The sequence below is a fragment of the Dasypus novemcinctus genome, chromosome 21 (genome assembly GCF_030445035.2).
Source record: "Dasypus novemcinctus isolate mDasNov1 chromosome 21, mDasNov1.1.hap2, whole genome shotgun sequence".
Classification (NCBI taxonomy): domain Eukaryota; kingdom Metazoa; phylum Chordata; class Mammalia; order Cingulata; family Dasypodidae; genus Dasypus; species Dasypus novemcinctus.
The window spans coordinates 33820068-33840063 of NC_080693.1; the positions used below are offsets into that span (position 1 = coordinate 33820068).

Here is a 19996-nt window from a genome sequence, read left to right on the forward strand (position 1 = left end):
CAGAAGATGGATGTGTGTTTAACAATTTCCCATTTTATTACCTGCAGACAAAGAAAAAAAAGATATAAATAGATATTTAACCACCCAAATAATTTACATTACTGTCTTCTTTATGACTATGAAATAATAAAATAAAATTAAATTGAGAGCAATAACGATTTCAGCACAGTGGTTACTAGGCAAGAACTGATATTTACACTCTCTCTGGAAACCAAACTAAAATAAGAAAACTCATAAACTGGCTGTTGGGAGCGCTTTTTGGAATTTTTCTTGGTCGAAATTATCACTGAGTTTTCAGGTAAAGTGTATTGGGTTGTTTTTTCCTTCCATAATTCCTTTCATTAGGAGGACTTGTGGCAGGTAGGCATTCATTGCTGAGCTGACTGGCGGCAGAGCTATCCTTGTTGAAACCTCAGGCCAAAGAGCTTAATGCAGCAAGCAGGGAGCTCAAGCAAAAGGGGGAAGGAATACACACCCAGGAGCCTAAGTCCTCCCCAGGTCTTGACAGTCTTCTTATCTGTCCTGGACGTTAGGTACTTCCATCTGACCCAAAACAATCACTGCTGAGAAATACAAGAGGGAATGAGTACAAAGCAGAGAGAAATGACCCCTCAGGAGGCCGACCAACCCATTCCTTTGCAAGAAGGGGTCCAAATTCCTCCCAATGAACGCCAATCTCTTCTTTGCAGGACTACACAGAAAGGGATGCTGTAACTTACTTAAATCATGTTCTGAGGCTTTGGCACCCCCACAGGTGCTAAGGTTTGGGGAAGTTAGCTTAGGTACAGGAATTGGTGAATTCTAGATCAGAGTTCAATCTAGAATATACCACATTTTGGAAATTTCCCGAAAGTATCTTAGCTTCAGCATTCGTTATTCTTGATGTTAGAACTGTCTCCATCTGTGTGGATACAGTTAAGACTTTCAACATTTCTTGGAATTTCTGTTTTAGTTCATCATTTGCAGTTTTTTGACGAGTCCTCCACAGCTACGACTTTTCCAGTATAATTATCCCTACTGGAGCATCATTCTGGGTTACTGCATAGGAACCTCATCTTTCATCTGCATCCCCACTTATATAGTTTATCGGCTAATTATCACCCCAGGAACATTTAAAGAGGTATGTGCTGGTTGGTGTGTGTGTGTGTGTGTGTTCAGACTGGTAATGGTAGTGTTTCTAGAAGGAAAGAGTTCTCTTATGCAGTATTCAAAAGAGATACATCCGTTCCATGAAATTTAACAGAAAGGTCTCAACCTTGCATATTTATATACCTCTGCCTTGGGAGACCTCTAATAACTGAACTGCCATTGTAAAGCATCTCCCATATGCCTCAAATACACTAAAGAGCGAGCTGATTGCCTGGGTGTACCACAGCATTCAGCTTGAGGTGTTCATAGAGTGGCATTGGGCATGTACATCAGATCTATGATGTCAGGAAGGATATACAAATTTTGATTTATGTGATTTTAGAGGTTAGGGTGGAAAATGTCTGTGGTCATTTTTCTAACAGCAATGTGACAAGTACTGTTTTGAAAGTCATCACTAAGTAAGGATGTTGCAACAATATCATTTTAGCTATCTAACAATGTCATAGTTTTAGTGCAAGCTTTTGGAATAAAGAAAATGTTTGCCATTATAATAAGCTTCATTTCAGTAATAAATAATGTACTGTAAAAATTTTAATAACAATATTTTGTATAAAATTGTTAATTTTTTCAAAGCATGTTCAGGTAGATTATCTCATTTGGTTCTCAAAATACCTTGTGAGGTGGATGGGCAGGTATTATTAATACCATTATACTAATAATGGTATTAGTATACTAAAAAGGATACTGAGGCTGGGAATGGTCCTGCTCAAAATTTCCTTATTTCAGTGAATTACCCAAGGGTATACAGTTTGAGGAGGCTTGGAATATAGGTCTTTTTGCCTTTAGGTGCAGCTTCCCTTTTGTACTCAGGATATTCACAGTTTGCAATATAAAAATTGATGCTGGAGGCTAGAGATGAGTAGCACTTCATCGATGTGACCAGAGTTAGTAGTTCAGCCACCAGGATTCTGAGCAATGTTATACTTAACATTATCAGAATTGAAAATGCTTGAGTTGTTACTTGTTTGTTGTGTTTCTGGCCATAGTAAGATGACTGGCAGAAGAGCCTGAGGAAGTGGTCACTTATAAGTCTGTAGTAGGGTGCCTTTGCAGGGGATGAGCTCAAAAGTGAGGAGTACTATTTGGGGAAATCTAGAAGGAAATGTGATCTTAAAATGTCCTGAGAATTGAGATGGGCTGTTCTGTGGGCCTGTAGAAGCAAAACTCAGACATGAGACCATCGCTCCAATATTCCTAAAACATTTCATAAAAAACATGAAGCAAGTAAATGCCAGCTTTCTGAACACACCTGGGTGCATTCCTTTTTCCAAACAGGAAAACACATTAAATTCCAAGTTAACAGAATTCTGTAGAAGTTAAAAATTTTCTCCATCCAAAACAGTTACCTCAGGACCTCGGACCTTGGCATTGCTTGTAAATCCACTCTCAGAACCAGAGTCAGTAACTTGATTCCTTCAGATTATTCTTTTGGGCAGTCGTGATGGTCCATTCGCTCTGCAGGTCAGGGATGGTGGGGAAAGGAAGCAAGGGAGGCAGATCCATAACTGGATGAAGCCAGGCCTCTGCTCTGTGAGCCTTCTTTTTATAATGTTGTTAGGATTAAATTTTACTCATTTGATGGACTTAGGTGATGTGGGGCTAGACGATTAAGTCTTTTAGTCATTGACCAAGTTTTACTTCCTTGAAGATTTTGATAAAGAAATCTTACACTACAAGGTAGAAGTTGCTTCTCTACCTAGGTATCTCTACCTGAGCCACTAGCTACTAAGCGCCAAATTTACTTCATCTTTATGAAGGGTTTTATGTGGAGTGAAAAGCCATCCACCTAACTGTCCCTTTTCCAGTCAGCCTTACTTAGACTCTCTCTTGAAAATTACCTGGGAGGTTCACAGCCATGACCATCAGGAAGAGTCATGAGTAGGGGCTGGGGTGGGGAGAAAGAGATCCATGTAATGCTAACCCAGGCTCTCCAATTGCTCTTGGATTTAAGGTGACCTTGGTTTAAGTCAGGGTGCACGATCACATGCCCTCGGGTAAAGTGAGAATTGGATTTATACTCTCTTCACAAGGCAGAGCAACCTGAAACGCAGGCATTTGAAATAGATAGAGCTTAAGCCAGGTGGCCAACCAAAAACTGAAGGTGTCCCTGTTGATATTTATCTTCAAAGCAGTGTACAGCCAAGTCTCAGCGACAAAAGAAATAGGCCCGATTTGCCTGTGGAATGTCGTCTTGAGTGTTTAGCAAGGAGAGACAGGATAATGGTGACTAAGTGCAGCAAATGCTAATGGCTGGCCCCTGAGGGAAGGTGTGTGGGTTATCGTGTCATTGGAAAAGGAGAAGGCAGCAGAGCATCTTAGAGTAGTCGTACCTTTCAAATAATACCATACATACACATTTAAGTAGATAGAATTTGTTAATATAAGAAAAGTTAGAGGAAATGCATGTAGTTTATAATGGGCCCAAAGTCTTGGAATCAGGATAAGGAAACACTGACACAACAGCATACACAGATGCACACGCTCACACATACACATTATTGTAAGCATAGCTTCTTACATCTTCCTCTCCTGACTATTTGCCCTGGTAGCTGATGAGCACTGCAGCAACTCCTTTTTAAATGGATTTCTAGCATAAAATTTGGTACTCACATACTAATGTTATGAGTGATTCAAAGGGTACAATTTTATGAACTTCATTAACTATGAGAATGGAACTTTTTACAATTCCATTGGCCTTGCTCCTTAAAGAAGAATAAACTCTTAGAATTGGGAAATAGAAAAGATTGGAGGGGACTACATATTTTTCAGTCCAAAATAAAAAGACAAGTAGCAGAGCTTCACCTAAAATCAATAAATCAAAAGATACTTTCAGATCATTTTGCTTGCATACCTTATGCACAGACTTTTGACCAAAGATTTACTAAATAATGTAATAAATATTTTTCCGAGTTTCTGCAGTGCTGCTGTTCTCCCTTCTCTATCTCTTAACTGCTTCATAGCACATTAATGCTAAGTTTTAAGAGGTGGGTTGTATATTTCATACCCAAACCCAAGAATAATTCAGATCTTCCTTAAAACTTCTGTGTATCTCAGCTATTTCTAAAGCAGAAATTTCAGTCTTTTCCCTGTGGTGAGTACCAGCTAGACATGAGCTTGCTTTAGGATTGATAATTTTAAAATGGCCACCTCTCTTTAAATTTAATTACATAATTATTTGCACCCTTGTATGATCCATTATCCTTTATAGGTGGTTTAATTAAATCAGTGATGGCCTGGATGTTACATGGCTGATGCCACTGAGGACTGTGGTTGTAGACCGTATTCAGGGCACAAGGAACCTGACTGAGGGAAAGCTGGAGGCCAAGGCCCAATACTCTCTCTGCTCCCCAAACCCTATGTGGCCCCATAAGGATGACTCTGTCCAGATGAAAGGGTACCTTTCCTAAGTTATTCAAAGACATGTATAAGCCAACAGAGGTCCTATTAAAGCCTCATAATTTTCTCTTATTAGTGTTATAATGGTTTTCTGGATTAATTCACAGATGCTTTTGGTTCCTGAATATACCATTTTAAGCTGTATTTGAGAAAGGATAAATTGGGAATTCCTTTCTTAAGGAAAATCAAGACGAGTAGTTCAACTAACTTAAATACCATTTAAAATAGATTTGTTTTAATATTTATTTTGAACTATTCTTGCAATTCTGATAAATTACAAAATGTTTACGAACATCTTATTTTCTTCCCAACAGCGTATTATTAAAAGCATCACTCCAGAAACACCAACAGAAATTCCCTGTGGTGACATCCGCTTAAATGCTGTATGATGTGCTTTGAGAGGAAAGTGGCTTCCTGACAACTTCTTCCTCCAATTCTGACCTAGTCATGCCTCGCCTTCTCCCCTCTAAATGAATGAATTTCCAGCTCAGCTTGACGATGGAAGCGCCTTCTACATAGAGACACAGTCCCAAAAGACTATGGTGCACAGACTCTTATGGCCTCCGGCCACTTCTTTCCATGAAATCTACAGGACGTATTCTCATGTTAGGCTCTGTCTGTGACACAGCTGAACTGGCTGATTTTGGACATGTGAGGGTGTGTATGTGGAGGTGATGAAAACCACTCTATCAGCAGTTAATATTAGGTGTAGAGTCAAGTCTGTGAAAGTCTCCTGTATCTTTTCTGGTGTGATCACTGATATCTGACATGTTTGCTTATAAAGATTTCATTGTTCATGAATGCATAAACCATGTAGGAGAAAACAGGGATGCTGTCTTTCTAGCCATATATTTTCTGAGTAGCATAGAACTCTGTAGCTGGAATCTGCTAGAGCCCACTAACCCATGTGTTTCTGTGGAGTCCGGAGAGGAAGATGTAAGAAGCCATGCTTACAATAATGTGTATGTGTGAGCGTGTGCATCTGTGTATGCTGTTGTGTCAGTGTTTCCTTATCCTGATTCCGAGACTTTGGGCCCATTATAAACTACATTTCCTCTAACTTTTCTTATATTAACAAATTCTATCTACTTGAATGTGTATGTATGGTATTATTTGAAAGGTACGACTACTCTAAGATGCTCTGCTGCCTTCTCCTTTTCCAATGACACGATAACCCACACACCTTCCCTCAGGGGCCAGCCATTAGCATTTGCTGCACTTAGTCACCATTATCCTGTCTCTCCTTGCTAAACACTCAAGACGACATTCCACAGGCAAATCGGGCCTATTTCTTTTGTCGCTGAGACTTGGCTGTACACTGCTTTGAAGATAAATATCAACAGGGACACCTTCAGTTTTTGGTTGGCCACCTGGCTTAAGCTCTATCTATTTCAAATGCCTGCGTTTCAGGTTGCTCTGCCTTGTGAAGAGAGTATAAATCCAATTCTCACTTTACCCGAGGGCATGTGATCGTGCACCCTGACTTAAACCAAGGTCACCTTAAATCCAAGAGCAATTGGAGAGCCTGGGTTAGCATTACATGGATCTCTTTCTCCCCACCCCAGCCCCTACTCATGACTCTTCCTGATGGTCATGGCTGTGAACCTCCCAGGTAATTTTCAAGAGAGAGTCTAAGTAAGGCTGACTGGAAAAGGGACAGTTAGGTGGATGGCTTTTCACTCCACATAAAACCCTTCATAAAGATGAAGTAAATTTGGCGCTTAGTAGCTAGTGGCTCAGGTAGAGATACCTAGGTAGAGAAGCAGCTTCTACCTTGTAGTGTAAGATTTCCTTATCAAAATCTGCAAGGAAGTAAAACTTGGTCAATGACTAAAAGACTTAATCGTCTAGCCCCACATCACCTAAGTCCATCAAATGAGTAAAATTTAATCCTAACAACATTATAAAAAGAAGGCTCACAGAGCAGAGGCCTGGCTTCATCCAGTTATGGATCTGCCTCCCTTGCTTCCTTTCCCCACCATCCCTGACCCACCCATCTTCTTGTACTCTCCCACCACCTTCTATTTCTGATACTTTGCTTTTCCAAGCCAGATATTTCCCATGTACATACTAGCTGTTGAGATGTTTCCCAAAATGTTAGAGGATAGAGGAGGGGGATTAAAAAATGTTCTTTACCTATCTGCATTATCTTCACTCTTTGAGTCCTTTTTGCTGCCTTATTTCTTGACCTTCACTGTTTAGCATGCTGAAAGGAGAAAGGCAGTACATTCAATGGTAAAAAAACAAACAAAACTTTTCAAATTTTAAGAACCCACTTTATAAAGATATTTTGATATGGATTCTCCCCATGCCACATACATTTAAGCATTGTCCAAAGATATTTTTTATTTTAAAACATTTTTTCAAATGAAATTAGTTTCACCAAATCAAGTATTAGGACAAAATATAGGAACTTTAAAAAATTTCAAATGTTACCAGACTTAAAAAAAAAAACCAAGTAGATCCAAAATCTGTTTGTTCTGCATAGTTTGCTTTATTTGACTCCAATTTATGTATTTATCAATATTATGATGAATTTAAGGAAAATTTAAGAGTAGGTGGATAGATTTTAAAGGATTCTTATAAAGAACTTTTATATCTAGTGTAACATTTACATGAAAGTAAAAAAGATGGAACTATAGAAGTATTTAAGGGGCAATAGGAAAAAAAAAATTTTGAACGTAATGGGAAGCAGCTGTGGCTCAATTGATTGGGCTTCTGTCTAACATATGGGAGGCCCTGGTTTGCATCCCAGGGCCTCCTTGTGAAGGCAGGCTGGCACCCGTGCCTGCAGAGAGCTGACAGCCCATGACTGCAGAGAACTGGCACAGTAAGATGATGCAACAAAGGGAGACAAGCAGACACAGAAGAACACACAGTGAATGGACACAGAGCAGGCAGCAAGCAAGCCGCAAGGTGGGGGTGATAAATAAAATAAAAAAATCTTAAAAAAAAAAAAGTAATGGGAAGCGGATGTGGCTCAAACAGTTGGACACCACCTACCACATGGGAGGTCCTGGGTTTGTTCCCAGTGCCTCCTAAAGAAAAGGAGCAAGACAGCGAGCTGACACAACGGGCCAGCATGGCAAGTTGATACAATGAGATGAGGCAACAAAGTGACACAATGCGGAGACACAATGAGAGATTTAATAAGCAGCGAGTGGATGTGGCTTAAGCAATTGGGCGCCTCCCTCCCAAATGGGAGTTCCTGGTGCTTTCTAAAAAGACGATGATAATTAAAAAATAAAATAAAATGAAAAAATAAAAAAACAAGAGAAGCGGATGTGGCTCAAGCAATTGAGCTTCTGCCTATCACATGGGAGGTCCCCAAACCAACTGGTCTGGTTCCTAGTGCCTCCTAGAGAAGACAGTGAGCTGGTTCAATGGGCAGGTGCAGCAAGCTGACTCAACAAGAGACACAAGAAGAAAAACAATGAGAGATACAATAAAGCAGGGAACAGAGGTGGTTCAAATGATTAGATGCCTCTTCCCATTTTGGAGGTCCTGGGTTCAGTTCCTGGTGCCTCTTAAAGAAACTAGGGAGATGAACAGACAAAGCAAGTACAAACAATGAGGGGGTAGGGAGAAATAAAAATCTTTAAAAGAATTAGAGCAGACAAAGCATACAAGGAATAGACACAGAGAGCAAACAATGAGTGCAAATGAGGGAGAATAATACATAAAATAAATCTTTTTAAAAAATTAGGACAGAAGTTAATTTTTCTCTTGTGATTTTATCAGCAAGAAATAGGTAAGATACAAGGCTATTGCTATGCAATGAAGTCCAAAGACTCTGTCTCCCAACTGAAAGTTTGCAGACCATTTAATACTTATTTTATTTGTTAGCTGCAGAGTTTATGACTTATACCCTAAATTCTGGCCCTAGCTGCCCCATCCATGAAAAGTAGATGGAAAGATCCCAACAAATCCAAAGTGGCCACGGTATCTGCTGAGGGTAGGGAGATGGAAGAAGAGATATGATGTGGGGGCATTTTCAGGACTTGGGAGTTGTCCTGGGTGGTACTGCAGGGACAGATGCTGGACATTGTATGTCCTGCCATGGCCCACTGGGTGGCCTGGGGGAGAGTGTAAACTACAATGTAAACCATTATCCATGTGGTGCAGCAGTGCTCCAAAATGTATTCACCAAATGCAATGAATGTTCCACGATGATGGAGGTGGTTGTTGATGTGGGAGGAGTGGGGTGAGGGGGGTGGGGGGTATATGGGGCCTTCTTATATTTTTTGAATGTAACATTTAAAAAAAAAATAAAGAGAGAAAAAATAAAAAATAAAATAAATTAAAAGCCAGAAAGAAAAACAAACAGCAAAGTCAATGCATTAACTGCAAAACCAAATAATGAAATCACAAAATAAGGCAAAAAGTTATTCTGTGAGATGAGCCATTCCCTCTCTATCCTCTTTTAAATAAGCTTATTAATTTGGTGACTCCAATCTCAAAGTCTAAATTTAAATATGAGTTTCCATTCAAATCACCCCTCCTTAAAAGAGAGATTTTCTCCTGGAATTAGAATTGTATTCTTTCTGATAAGTAGGAAAGACTGACCTGGTGTTTTATCTGTTGTATAATTCTGATTTGGAGTTCACTGTCAAAGCTTGAAACTGGAATGCTCTGGCTTAACTGTGTTGTTCTTACTCATATCTTAGATTGTGCTTAGCTATCCAATGTTACAACCCAAGCCAGGTTCCTTTCTTAGCATGTCTCTTCACTCGTAAATCAACATCTGGTGCTTACAATATCAGAATTGCCCAGGATGGTTATCATCATCTTCATTAAACACAGCCACAATGAGAATGCATCCCCCTCTTCTTTTCTCTTACTCTTCTTTTCATTCTTTTCTCCCTCCCTCCCTTTCTTGTTAGGAAGGGGTGGGAAAGAAAATGCAGTGGGTTCCTCAGAGAGACTTTGTGCTATATCCTTATCATCTACACAAGTAACATAATAAAAGCAAAATAGTCCTCTAAGAGGGAAGAAATAAAATGTTTTAGAGTCATCACAGGGCTCACACATCATGTTTTCATGTTTTAAAACACAAGGAGAGAAGTGACTCACCCTGCGGCATGCCTGAAATCTACGTCTCGGACTGTACTTTTCTAGTTTTCTTGTTGTTTTTTTTTAAAGAGTTATTTATCTTCCCCTCCCCGCCCCCAGTTTTCCACTCTTTGTGTCCATTCACTGTGTTCTTCTGTGACTGCTTCTATCCTTATCAGCAGCACCGGGAATCTGTGCTTCTTTTTGTCACGTCGTCTTGTTGTGTCAGCTCTCCGTGTGTGTGGCGTCCTGGCCAGGCTGAACTTTCTTTTGCACTGGGCAGCTCTCCTTATGGGGCGCACTCCTTGTGCGTGGGGCTCCCCTACGCGGGGACTCCTTGCGCACATGAGCACTGCGCATGGGCCAGCTCCACACGGGTCAAGGAGACCCAGGGTTTGAACCGCGGACCTCCCATGTGGTAGGCGGACAACCTATCCGTTGGGCTAAGTCCACTTCCCTCTTGTTTTTTAATCAACTTTTTTTTTTTGTTTAGGTACTGGGGAACAGGGATTGAACTTGGGACCTCATATGTGGGAAGCCGGTGCTCATCCACTGAACCATATTGGCTCCCCTGAGTTCGTATTTTCATTTGTTTTGCTTGTCTTTTATTGTTGTTTAGGAGGCACCAGAAACAGAACCCGGGACCTCCCATGTGGGAAGCAGGCATCCAATTGCTTGAGCCACATCCATTCCCCTCTTAAACTCTTTACTCCCTTGCTTACCCTATGGTGTGTCATGACCACAGTTCGTGTCTAGGACTGTGTACTCTTCTTGTTTCTTAATAAACTCTTTACTCCCTTGCAAAAACAAAACAAAACAAACATACACACACACAAGGAGAGTTAAAGGCAGGGCTCTTGACGTGTTCTAAACTAGAAAGGTGAGCTTAGAAAATGCTTGCTTGGGAAGCATGTTAGAGAATTAAATTTGAAACATTCTGGTTCCTGAGATTTTTCTTCAATATCAGAGATGAGTCAATGAGATTCTTTATTAAAAATTTTTAGGGTAGCAGATTTGGTCCAACGGAGAGGGTGTCTGCCTATCACATGGGAGGTCCAAGGTTCATACCCAGGGCCTCCTGACCCGTATGATGAGCTGGTCCACGCACAGTGCTGATGGGCACAAGGAGTGCCATGTCACACAGGGGTGTCCCCCGCATAGGGGAGCCCCACATACGAGGAGTGCACCCCCTAAGGAGAGTCACCCAGTGCAAAAAAAGTGCAGCCTGCCCAGGAATGGCACCACACAGGGGTGTTCCCCGCGTAGGGGAGCCCCATGCACAAGGAGTGCACCCCTTAAGGAGAGCCGCCCAGCGCGAAAGAAAGTGCAGCCTGCCCAGGAATGGCGCCACACACGCAGAGAGCTGACGCAGCAAGATGACGCAACAAAAAGAGACACAGATTCCGGGTGCCACTGACAAGAATAGAAGTGGACACAGAAGAACACACAGCAAAGGGACACAGAGAGCTGACAACTGGGGAGGGGGGGGGCGGGGAAGGGGAGAGAAATAAATAAAAAATAAATCTTCAAAAAAAATTTTTGTATTTAGTTTCAGGGAAAGAATATTTCAAAGCTATAAATGTTTCTTTTTTTTCTTATCTTCTGTAATATCACCATTTTTCCTCATTGTTTAACTGTAAAATCTAATAATAGAACTATCTTGTAAAGTTCAGATCATTCCATTAGAAGCAGAGTCAAACCTGGTGACCAAGCTAATTTCCCTGCCTTTCTTTGGATCTGGGAATTTCTAAAGGAAGATGAACTTAAGTTTTATTTCCTCCAACATAAAATAATAACCCTCTCAATTGGTTTGGTGGATATTTACTGCAATGGAAAAGATGAATTTTTAAGAGAGAATCTTGAATATGTTTATCAACTTTTATTTTCGTTTGGTTGGAATCCATTTAGTATTGTTTCTACACTAGATGTTTCCAAAAACAAACCAAAAAACACACACATTTTCAACAGAAGAATTCAATAATTCTTGAAAATTATTCATAGTCTATTACCATTGGAATGTAAGATGGTATTTCTCTTACCAACACATCACAAAACCATGTTTCCTAGCAATGCAAGTAATTTTGCATTGTCTGCTGAATTAAGAAGAACCTTGTCAATAGGAGAATAAATGGTATCAGTCCCAATTCTATAATTGAAGATGCCATTTGCAGTGGATGGTTTATTTCCAGCAATTTGTAAGTACTAATAGTCAAACAACAAATATCTCTGGGAGAGGATTTTACCCCAGCCTTATGCTAAAAAACCATAAACCAATAAAAGCATTTATTATTTTAGGGGAAAAAAAAACAATTCCAAAAGATTATTCTTGTTCAAACTCTAAAATTAGCAGGGTACCTTATCTTAGGAAAATAAAATATGAAAATGCATATTTTAAAAGACAAATTTAGGGACTTTCATAAGAATTCAGTTATTTCTCCAATATCATTTAAAGTATTATTTGACTTACTAACAACTTTTCAGGATACTTCTATTGTGTTGGGCATGTCTGTGAGATACTTCGAAGTTTGGATCAAGATTAATTGAATTATATAAATGTTATTTCTTTTTCTTTATCTTTATTTTCTTCTTCCACTGGTTTCATCTGTTAACAGTGGTAATATGAAAATATACAATGTTTTTGTTTTATACACAAAATATGCTTACTTTTAGACTTTAGTGGCAGGAGTAAACTTAAGTTTTATTTGTATAAAAGTAAAGATTCCCCTCTTTAAAACTTTATGCCCCTCATTCGTATGTTCATTTACATAAATGTTCCAAGCTACATTGTGAGATATCAGTAAATGCCTTATACTGTGAACTTTTACTGTAAGAACTTTAATATTCTGATAGATTTGCTCTATTTTATAAAATTCTTCCAAACTTGAAGTTAAAATAAAAATTCCAACTGTATATTGTCAAAACATTGACACATACATCCCCCCAATACAAAACTGTGAGACATTTGCAAATATTTAATACCCAAACTTCCTTAAATTAGAAATATTAAATTTAAGTAAACCTGTGAGACATTTGCAAATATTTAGCATCCAAACTTCCTTAAATTAGAAATATTAAATTTAAGTAAAGCTAAATAATTACAGTTCTTCACATTTTTTTTTCAAATTCTACTCAATTTATTCATTTAAAAAAAAATATTACATTAAAAAAATATGAGGTCCCCATTCACCCCCACCGCCCCCACCCCACCACTCCCCCCACAGTAACACTCTCCCCCATCATCATGACACATCCATTGCATCTGGTGAGTACACTCTGGGCATCACTGCACCCCATGGCCTGTGGTCCACACCATAGCCACACTCTCCCACGTTCCATCCAGTGGGCCATGGGAGGACATACAATGTCTGGCAATTGTCCCTGCAGCACCACCCAGGACAACTCCAAGTCCCGATAATGCCTCCACATCTCATCTCTTCCTCCCATTCCACGCACCCAGCAGCCACCATGGCCACTTTTTCCACACCAATGCCACATTTTCTCGATTATTAACCACAATAGTTCATGAATAGAATATCATTAAGTCCACTCTAATCCTTACTGTATTCCTCCTTCCTGTGGACCTTGGCTTGGTTGTGTCCATTCCACATCTATGTCAAGAGGGGGCTTAGATTCCACATGGATACGGGATGCAATCCTCCTGCTTTCAGTTGTAGGCGCTCTAGGCTCCATGGTGTGGTGGTTGACATTCTTCAACTCCATATTAGCTGAGTGGGGTAAGTCCAATAAATCAGAGTGTAGGAGCTGAAGTCGGTTGAGGCTCAGGGCCTGGCTTTCATATTGTCAGTCCAGAGATTCAAATCCCCTAGATATATCTTAAACCCCAGCACCAACTACAATTCCAGTAAAGTGGCATGAAAGGCTTGTGAAAAGAGATCACATCTGAGTCCAGCTCCATCACGCAGAAACACCAGCCCAAAAGAAGGGCCAACTGACATGGCAGTGAACTCCATCTGCCATGACCATAGAACCTGTGGGTCTCTTTAGCCCTCAAAAGAACCAATACCTGGGGTTGTATCTACTTTATCTGTCTCTGAGACTCTGCTCAGGTGTGCATAAGGGCAATCCTTCTGATAACCTTCAGACTCTTTTTTAGAGACTCATAGCCATATAAACTCATTTGTCCTTTCCATTTCCCCCTTACTTTAGGTCAAACAGCATTTTTAACTCCTGTTATTATATGTAGACAGGGATATTCTGCTGTCCGCATTGAACCTTTAATTCAAGGTTATTTTCTAGTTACGTCATGAGCTAGTACTTGGTAGTGATCCCTTGGTGCCAGGGAGGCACATCCCCGGGTGTCATGTCCCATGCTGGGGGGAAGGCATTGCATTTACATGCTGAGTTTGGCTTCGAGACTGGCCACATTTGAGTAACACGGAGGCTGTCAGGAGGGGACTCTTAGGCACAGTGCTACTCTAGGTCTTGTTCTTATTTCAGGCATATAGGCTCACAAGCATAGTCATTAGTATCAGGGGCTCACTGTTGGACCCTCATTCCTTCCTGGTCCTTGCTGTTGCACCTGGGGGACTGCTGCTGCTCCCCTAGGGACCATGACAGAGCCCCCCCGCCCCCGGCCAGGAACCCAGTACCCCCCCAGCTGTTATTTTTAATTGTTTCCACTATGAGTATATCCAAACATTTCCATGCACCCTGGACACATGCCCTGTATAACTCCCTGTCAACCATATGTCCCCTGTCAATAACATCCCATACCAGTATTCCTCCGCTGCCATTGTTGAACCACTCTGTGATCCAAAACTTCCTGAAAAGTGAAGCCCAATATAATGTCAGGTTTCCTTACTAGTAAAATGGAATATAGCGATGAGTTTAAAGGTTAGATATAGAATACATATTGATTTGGAAAAATTCTACATCCTATCTTTTTCTTTTCTTTTTTCCTAATTATTGAGCTTCTCTTCACAAGAGCCCTAGATCACAGTAATTCATATATACAATATACAGTACTCCCACATATCCATTATAAAACCTTTTCCCTTCCACAGCGATAATCTTTTAACTTATTCATATCATATTTACTGAAACTGATGTACAGATATTGAGACAATAGCTTTCAAACAAGGTAACATTTGTGTTTACATTGTGGTTTATACTTTAGGCTATAGAGTTTTCTGAATTTTTTAGTTATCCTATGTTTTACATTATGGTTTACATTATTAGTCTGTCAGCCCCTATATGTTTTTGGTGTAATATTACATGTTTTATATCCATCCTTGTGTATTCTTGTGAAACACTTCTTTTGCCCTCACATTTACTTTGGTTCCATCTATTCAACATCTATTTCCCCCTCCCCCTGGGGCCCACAGTGACAGTCAATCTTCATTTCTTGAGGAGGCATGTTCAGAGATACTTGCAAAAGTGTTGAGGGCTTGACTTGCTCAACTGCCCTAATGCCCTGGGAGCCACCCTTTCTCTTGAGAGATACAGTTCCCTTTATTTGATGGCATCAATCCTCCCCAGGATGTGGGTCTACCTTCACTCTCATTATATGGGTCTCTACCCAATGATATAACCCACTCTGGCAAAACGAGCATTCAGATATTCCGTAGGAGTCTGTCCTGTGTCAGATTATCCCCTTTGAGTATCTTAAACAGGTAACTTTCCTAATTATATTTTGAAAAGGTTTTCTCAGCATTATACTCTCAACCAACACCTGACAATCTCCTATGTTCGTATGTTGCCCCACCCTCCCCCCAATTTCTTGGGCAATACTACCCATCCACCCATCCCTAGCCCCCCTCAAACCTGCAAAGCCCCACCCAAAGGTAACCCTATGCCCCCATTTTATCTCTTCCTTGTACACATACTTACCTCCAGCTTATCATAGATTTCACCCATGTAGATGTCAGCTTACATCCTTCCTCTACCCCCCGATTTCCTGTAAGCCTATCTTCCAGTCTCTAGCTCTCTGAGGCAGCTTGCTTATTTCATATCATTGAGGTCATGTAGTATTTCTCCTTCAATGCCTGGGTTGCTTCACTCAACATAAGGTTCTCAAGATTCATCCATGTTATCACGTGTGTTTGTAGTGTATTTGTTCTTAAAGCCGAGTAGTATTCCATTGTATGTATATACCACATTTTATTGATCCACTCATCTGTTGATGGGCATTTGGGTTGATTCCAACTTTTGGCGATAGTGAACAATGCTGCTATGAACATTGGTGTGCATATATTGGTTTGTGTCCTTGTTTTCAGTTCTGCTGGATATATACCCAGCAGTGGAATTGCTGGGTCATATGGCAAATCTATGGTTAGTTTTTTGAGAAACCGCCAAACTGTCCTCCAGAATGGTTGGATCCTTCTGCATTCCCACCAGCAGTGGATGAGTGTTCCCATTTCTTCACATCCTCTCCAGCATTTGTATTCTTCTGTTTTTTTCATAGCTGCCAATCTTATGGGAGTAAGATGGTATCTCATTGTAGTTTTGATTTGTATTTCCCTGATAGCTAAAGATTTGGAGCATTTTTTCATGTGCTTTTTAGCCATTTGTATTTCTTCTTTGGAGAAGTGTCTGTTTACATCTTTTTCCCATTTTTAAAATGGGTTGTTTATCTTTTTATTTTCAAGATATAGGAGTTCTTTTTATATGCAAGTTATGTCTCTTATCGGATATATGGTTGCCAAATATTTTCTCCCATTGTGTAGGTTCCCTTTTTACTTTCTTGACTAACTCCTTTGAGGATGTAGAATTTCTTCACATGTTATGCAGAGTTTTAGTTAATGTGCTTTCACACACATCATCTCAGTGATATCCAGAACTCAGGGTGATAGATTTTATTTTCCCAGTTTTGCAGATGAGGAGCCTAAGTCTCCGAAAGTTTCACTGATTTGACAAGTTCACACAGCTGAAAAGCTGAAGAATAGGTCTTAAGCCTAGGTTTTCTGAATCTAGGGCAAAGGTTATTTGCATGTCTATCTTAAATATCCGCTTCCATAGAAGCCTGGGAAACCTAAAGAGTGATTCAACCTTAGACTAGATTTTTTTCTAAACTGCAAGGCTGTTCCATTTCATTTTAGAGCGTGATGGGGAAGAGGACGAGGAATAGGGAAAAACCACCACTGATGTATGATTATATATGTGTTTGTACCCTACAATTGGTTAATAAGGATTCTCCAGGTAATGTCATCCACACTAAGTCTAATACTTGTAGTAGAATGTAACTGATTTACAATCTGACTTGTTCAAGGAAGGTATTAAGTTTGGGGTTCCCAAAATAAAGGATAACATAAACAAAAGGTGGGATGCAAGAGGAAAGAAAAACAAGAGTGGGAAAATAAAAACAGAGCTAAAGAGGAGTGGGGCTAGAGGGGAGTTGGTGTAGCTCAGTGGTTTGAGCACCTGCTTCCCATGTTCAATCCCCACTACCTCCTGAAACAACAATAAAAGCAACAAACAAAAACCAGGGCTAGAAACAAGGCTACCTGTTACCGTATAGTTACCTCCATATGTGCTCCTGATGTGCCACAAATCTGATCCTAAGCTTTCACAGAGATAGCTGTTCCATCCAGACATGATGCCATTTGTTGTTAACAAAGCTTACTGGTCACCCTCAGGAGTTCTGCTTTTCCACATATACTTTTTCTACTTAAAATGAATGCTAATGTTGCCAGTGTTTTACAGGGAATTGAGGAACCCCAATAATAAGTGCAACATTTCAATTATAGGATTCTCTTTCAGATCACAGCTTCAGTTTGGGGACATATCCCAACTAATAACCTAAAAATTTCAAAACATTTATCAGCATTTGTTTATACACACACAATGGTTTTTATAAATAAAAGGTTCAATAGGTGAAATGGAAAGGATAGTTAATATTGAGATGCGAGTTAACAGGCTTGAATAATTAAGTGGAGCATGTCTTAAAGCACAGACCCCAAATACGAAAGTGATAATTATGAGGGATATGTTTCCCACAATCAAGTATATTTTCTTACCTAACTGCCGCACAACCAGGAAATAAACTTTGGTACATCAGATATTCAGATCCCAATCAATGATGTGCTTTAGCAAAAAGATCTGGTTCAGAATCATACTTCGTTTTTAGTTGTCAGACGTCTCTCGTGTCTCTTCAGTCTGGAATATTTTCCCTGTCTTTTCTGGCCTTTCACAATCTCAACACTTTTGAAGATTACAGGTCAGTTATTTAGTAGAATATCCCTCAGTTTGATGTCTCATGATTCACTCCTTCTAATTAGATTCAGATTATGTATTTTTGGCATGAATATCATAGGGAGGGATGCAGTCTTCTTAATGCATTCTAACAGGTAGTGAACAATTTTGACTCATACATTTACCAGTGATAACTTCAATCACTCAGTTAAGGTGGTATCTGCCAGGATTTCCACTGTTATTTTTTTTGTTTATTTTGTCCTTTTTCTTTTCGTATTTAATTAATATTTTGTAGGCTATGCAAATATCCTATTCCTCATCCAACTTTCTATATATTACTTTATTTATGGATACTATATTCAATGGTTATAATTCTTTACTGTTATTCTGATGCTCCAATTGTCTCAGATTTAGCCAGTGAGAGTCCTTCAGACTGGTTTCTTTGTCCTTTTGACATGTCACCGTCATTCTTTGAATACTTCCTTACTTTCTAGAGTAAGATGTTCCACGATCATCTTGTATTTTTCTTCCTCAGCCCTGGAATCAGTCATTTCTCCAAGAAGCCCTGGTTTCTTTCAGTGAAGAATGGTATTTAGAAACCAAGATCTCGGTGCTAGGTATGCTTATTGATCTTGGGAAGTTACTGAATCCATGACCTCACTGGAGAGAACTAAAGTAACGGGGAGGTGGGAGGAAGGGCACACACATTTGCATCTACAGTTTTCTTTCTATCTAATCTATTCTAATCTATCTTGAAAACCACGAGTTCATACCAGTCTCACCAATTTTAATCCAATACTAAAAAGTTCATTTTTGTTTTCTCCCTTTTCTGTATTTATAACTCCCTTTTAGGACAGTGAGAAACCTGCTCTTATTATTCTTAATATATTTACTTGTTTGCGCGATACCCCTGTATGTAAGCAATACTCCATTGCTGCTGCTACCCTCTATGCAAAAACCCTTCTCACCCTACTCCCCACACTGGGGCTGTCCCCTGCACAAATGTAATTTTCTCCCTGCTCAGTCTGACAATCCTTGAAAGGCAGTCACCACTGCTACCCACTGCATGGATGTCTTCCTTACTCTACTTGGACTCTGACATCCTGCATGGGTCATTTCTTTGCACAGATAAATTTTTGCCTCCATTTGTGACAGGCTGCTTCTACACAATGCTCTCCTACCATGTTTGTACAAAATCCAATTCTGGGCTATGGTGGCTCTATCTTGCTCAGCCCTACCTTATCTTTTGGATTGAATTGTTAAGGAAGGGAAGGTGGAAAGAAAAGAGAGAGTTTACATTAATAAGTACAGTTATAGCCTAGTATGACCCATCATATTTTCTTAGGAGGTAGAATGAGGAGGGGTTTAGCGTACAGTGGGTGTTTTAGCTAGCTTAAAGCTTCTGGAAGCAATATACCAGAAATGGGTTGGCTTTTACAATGGAGATTTACTAGGTTAAAAGCTTACAGTTCAAGGGAAGTGGATGTGGCTCAACTGATAGAGTGTCTGTCTACCATATAGGAGGTCCAGAGTTTGAACCAGGGCATCCTGGTCCATGTGGTGAGCTGGCCCATGTGCAGTGCTGCCACTCACAAGGAGTGCCATGCCACACAGGGATGCCCCCACGTAGGGGTGTCCCACGTGCAAGGAGTGCACCCTGCAAGGAGAACTGCCCCACACTAAAAAAGCACAGCCCCACAGGAGTGGCACCACACACATGGAGAGCTGACACAACAAGATAAAGCAAAAAAAAGAGAGACACAGATTCCTGGTGCCGCCGAGAATGCAAGTGGACATAGAAGAACACACAGGAAAAGGACACAAGAGAGCAGACAACGCCGGCGGGGGGGGGGGGGGGGGGGGGGGAGAAATATGTAAAAATAAATCTTTTTAAAAAATAGCATACAGTTCTGAGGCTGTGAAAGTGTCCACATCAAGGCATCATCAGAAGATGCTTTCTCCATGAGCTGCAGTTGTGGGTGATCAGGCACATGGTAGCATCCACTCATTTCCCCTTCTCTCAGCCTCGTTGCTTTTAGCTTCTGGCTAAAGTGGCTTCCTCTCAGCTTCTGTGTTCCATTGATTTTAGCTTCTGGCTCTCTTTCTCTGCAGCTTTTTTCTGTATCTGCAGCTTTTTATTCCTCCATTTATAAAGGACTCCAGTAAGAGAATTAAGACACACCCTAGGTCACACAATCTAATCAAAGGCCCTTAAGAAAAGTAATGTAATCAATAAGTTTATATGCAC

The 19996-nt window shown here is 40.2% G+C and overlaps 1 protein-coding gene across 1 annotated transcript in view; it reads left to right on the forward strand.

Moving 5' to 3' along the window:
- The window catches only part of SLC6A4 (solute carrier family 6 member 4), a 35874-nt gene extending 29190 nt beyond the window's left edge, over positions 1-6684 (forward strand). The window contains exons 13-14 of the mRNA XM_058283107.2: positions 953-1120; positions 4860-6684. Coding sequence (XP_058139090.1) covers positions 953-1120; positions 4860-4934 — 243 coding nt within the window. The 3' untranslated portion in view covers positions 4935-6684. The remainder of the gene's footprint in view (positions 1-952; positions 1121-4859) is intronic.
- Positions 6685-19996: the final 13312 nt, after the last annotated feature.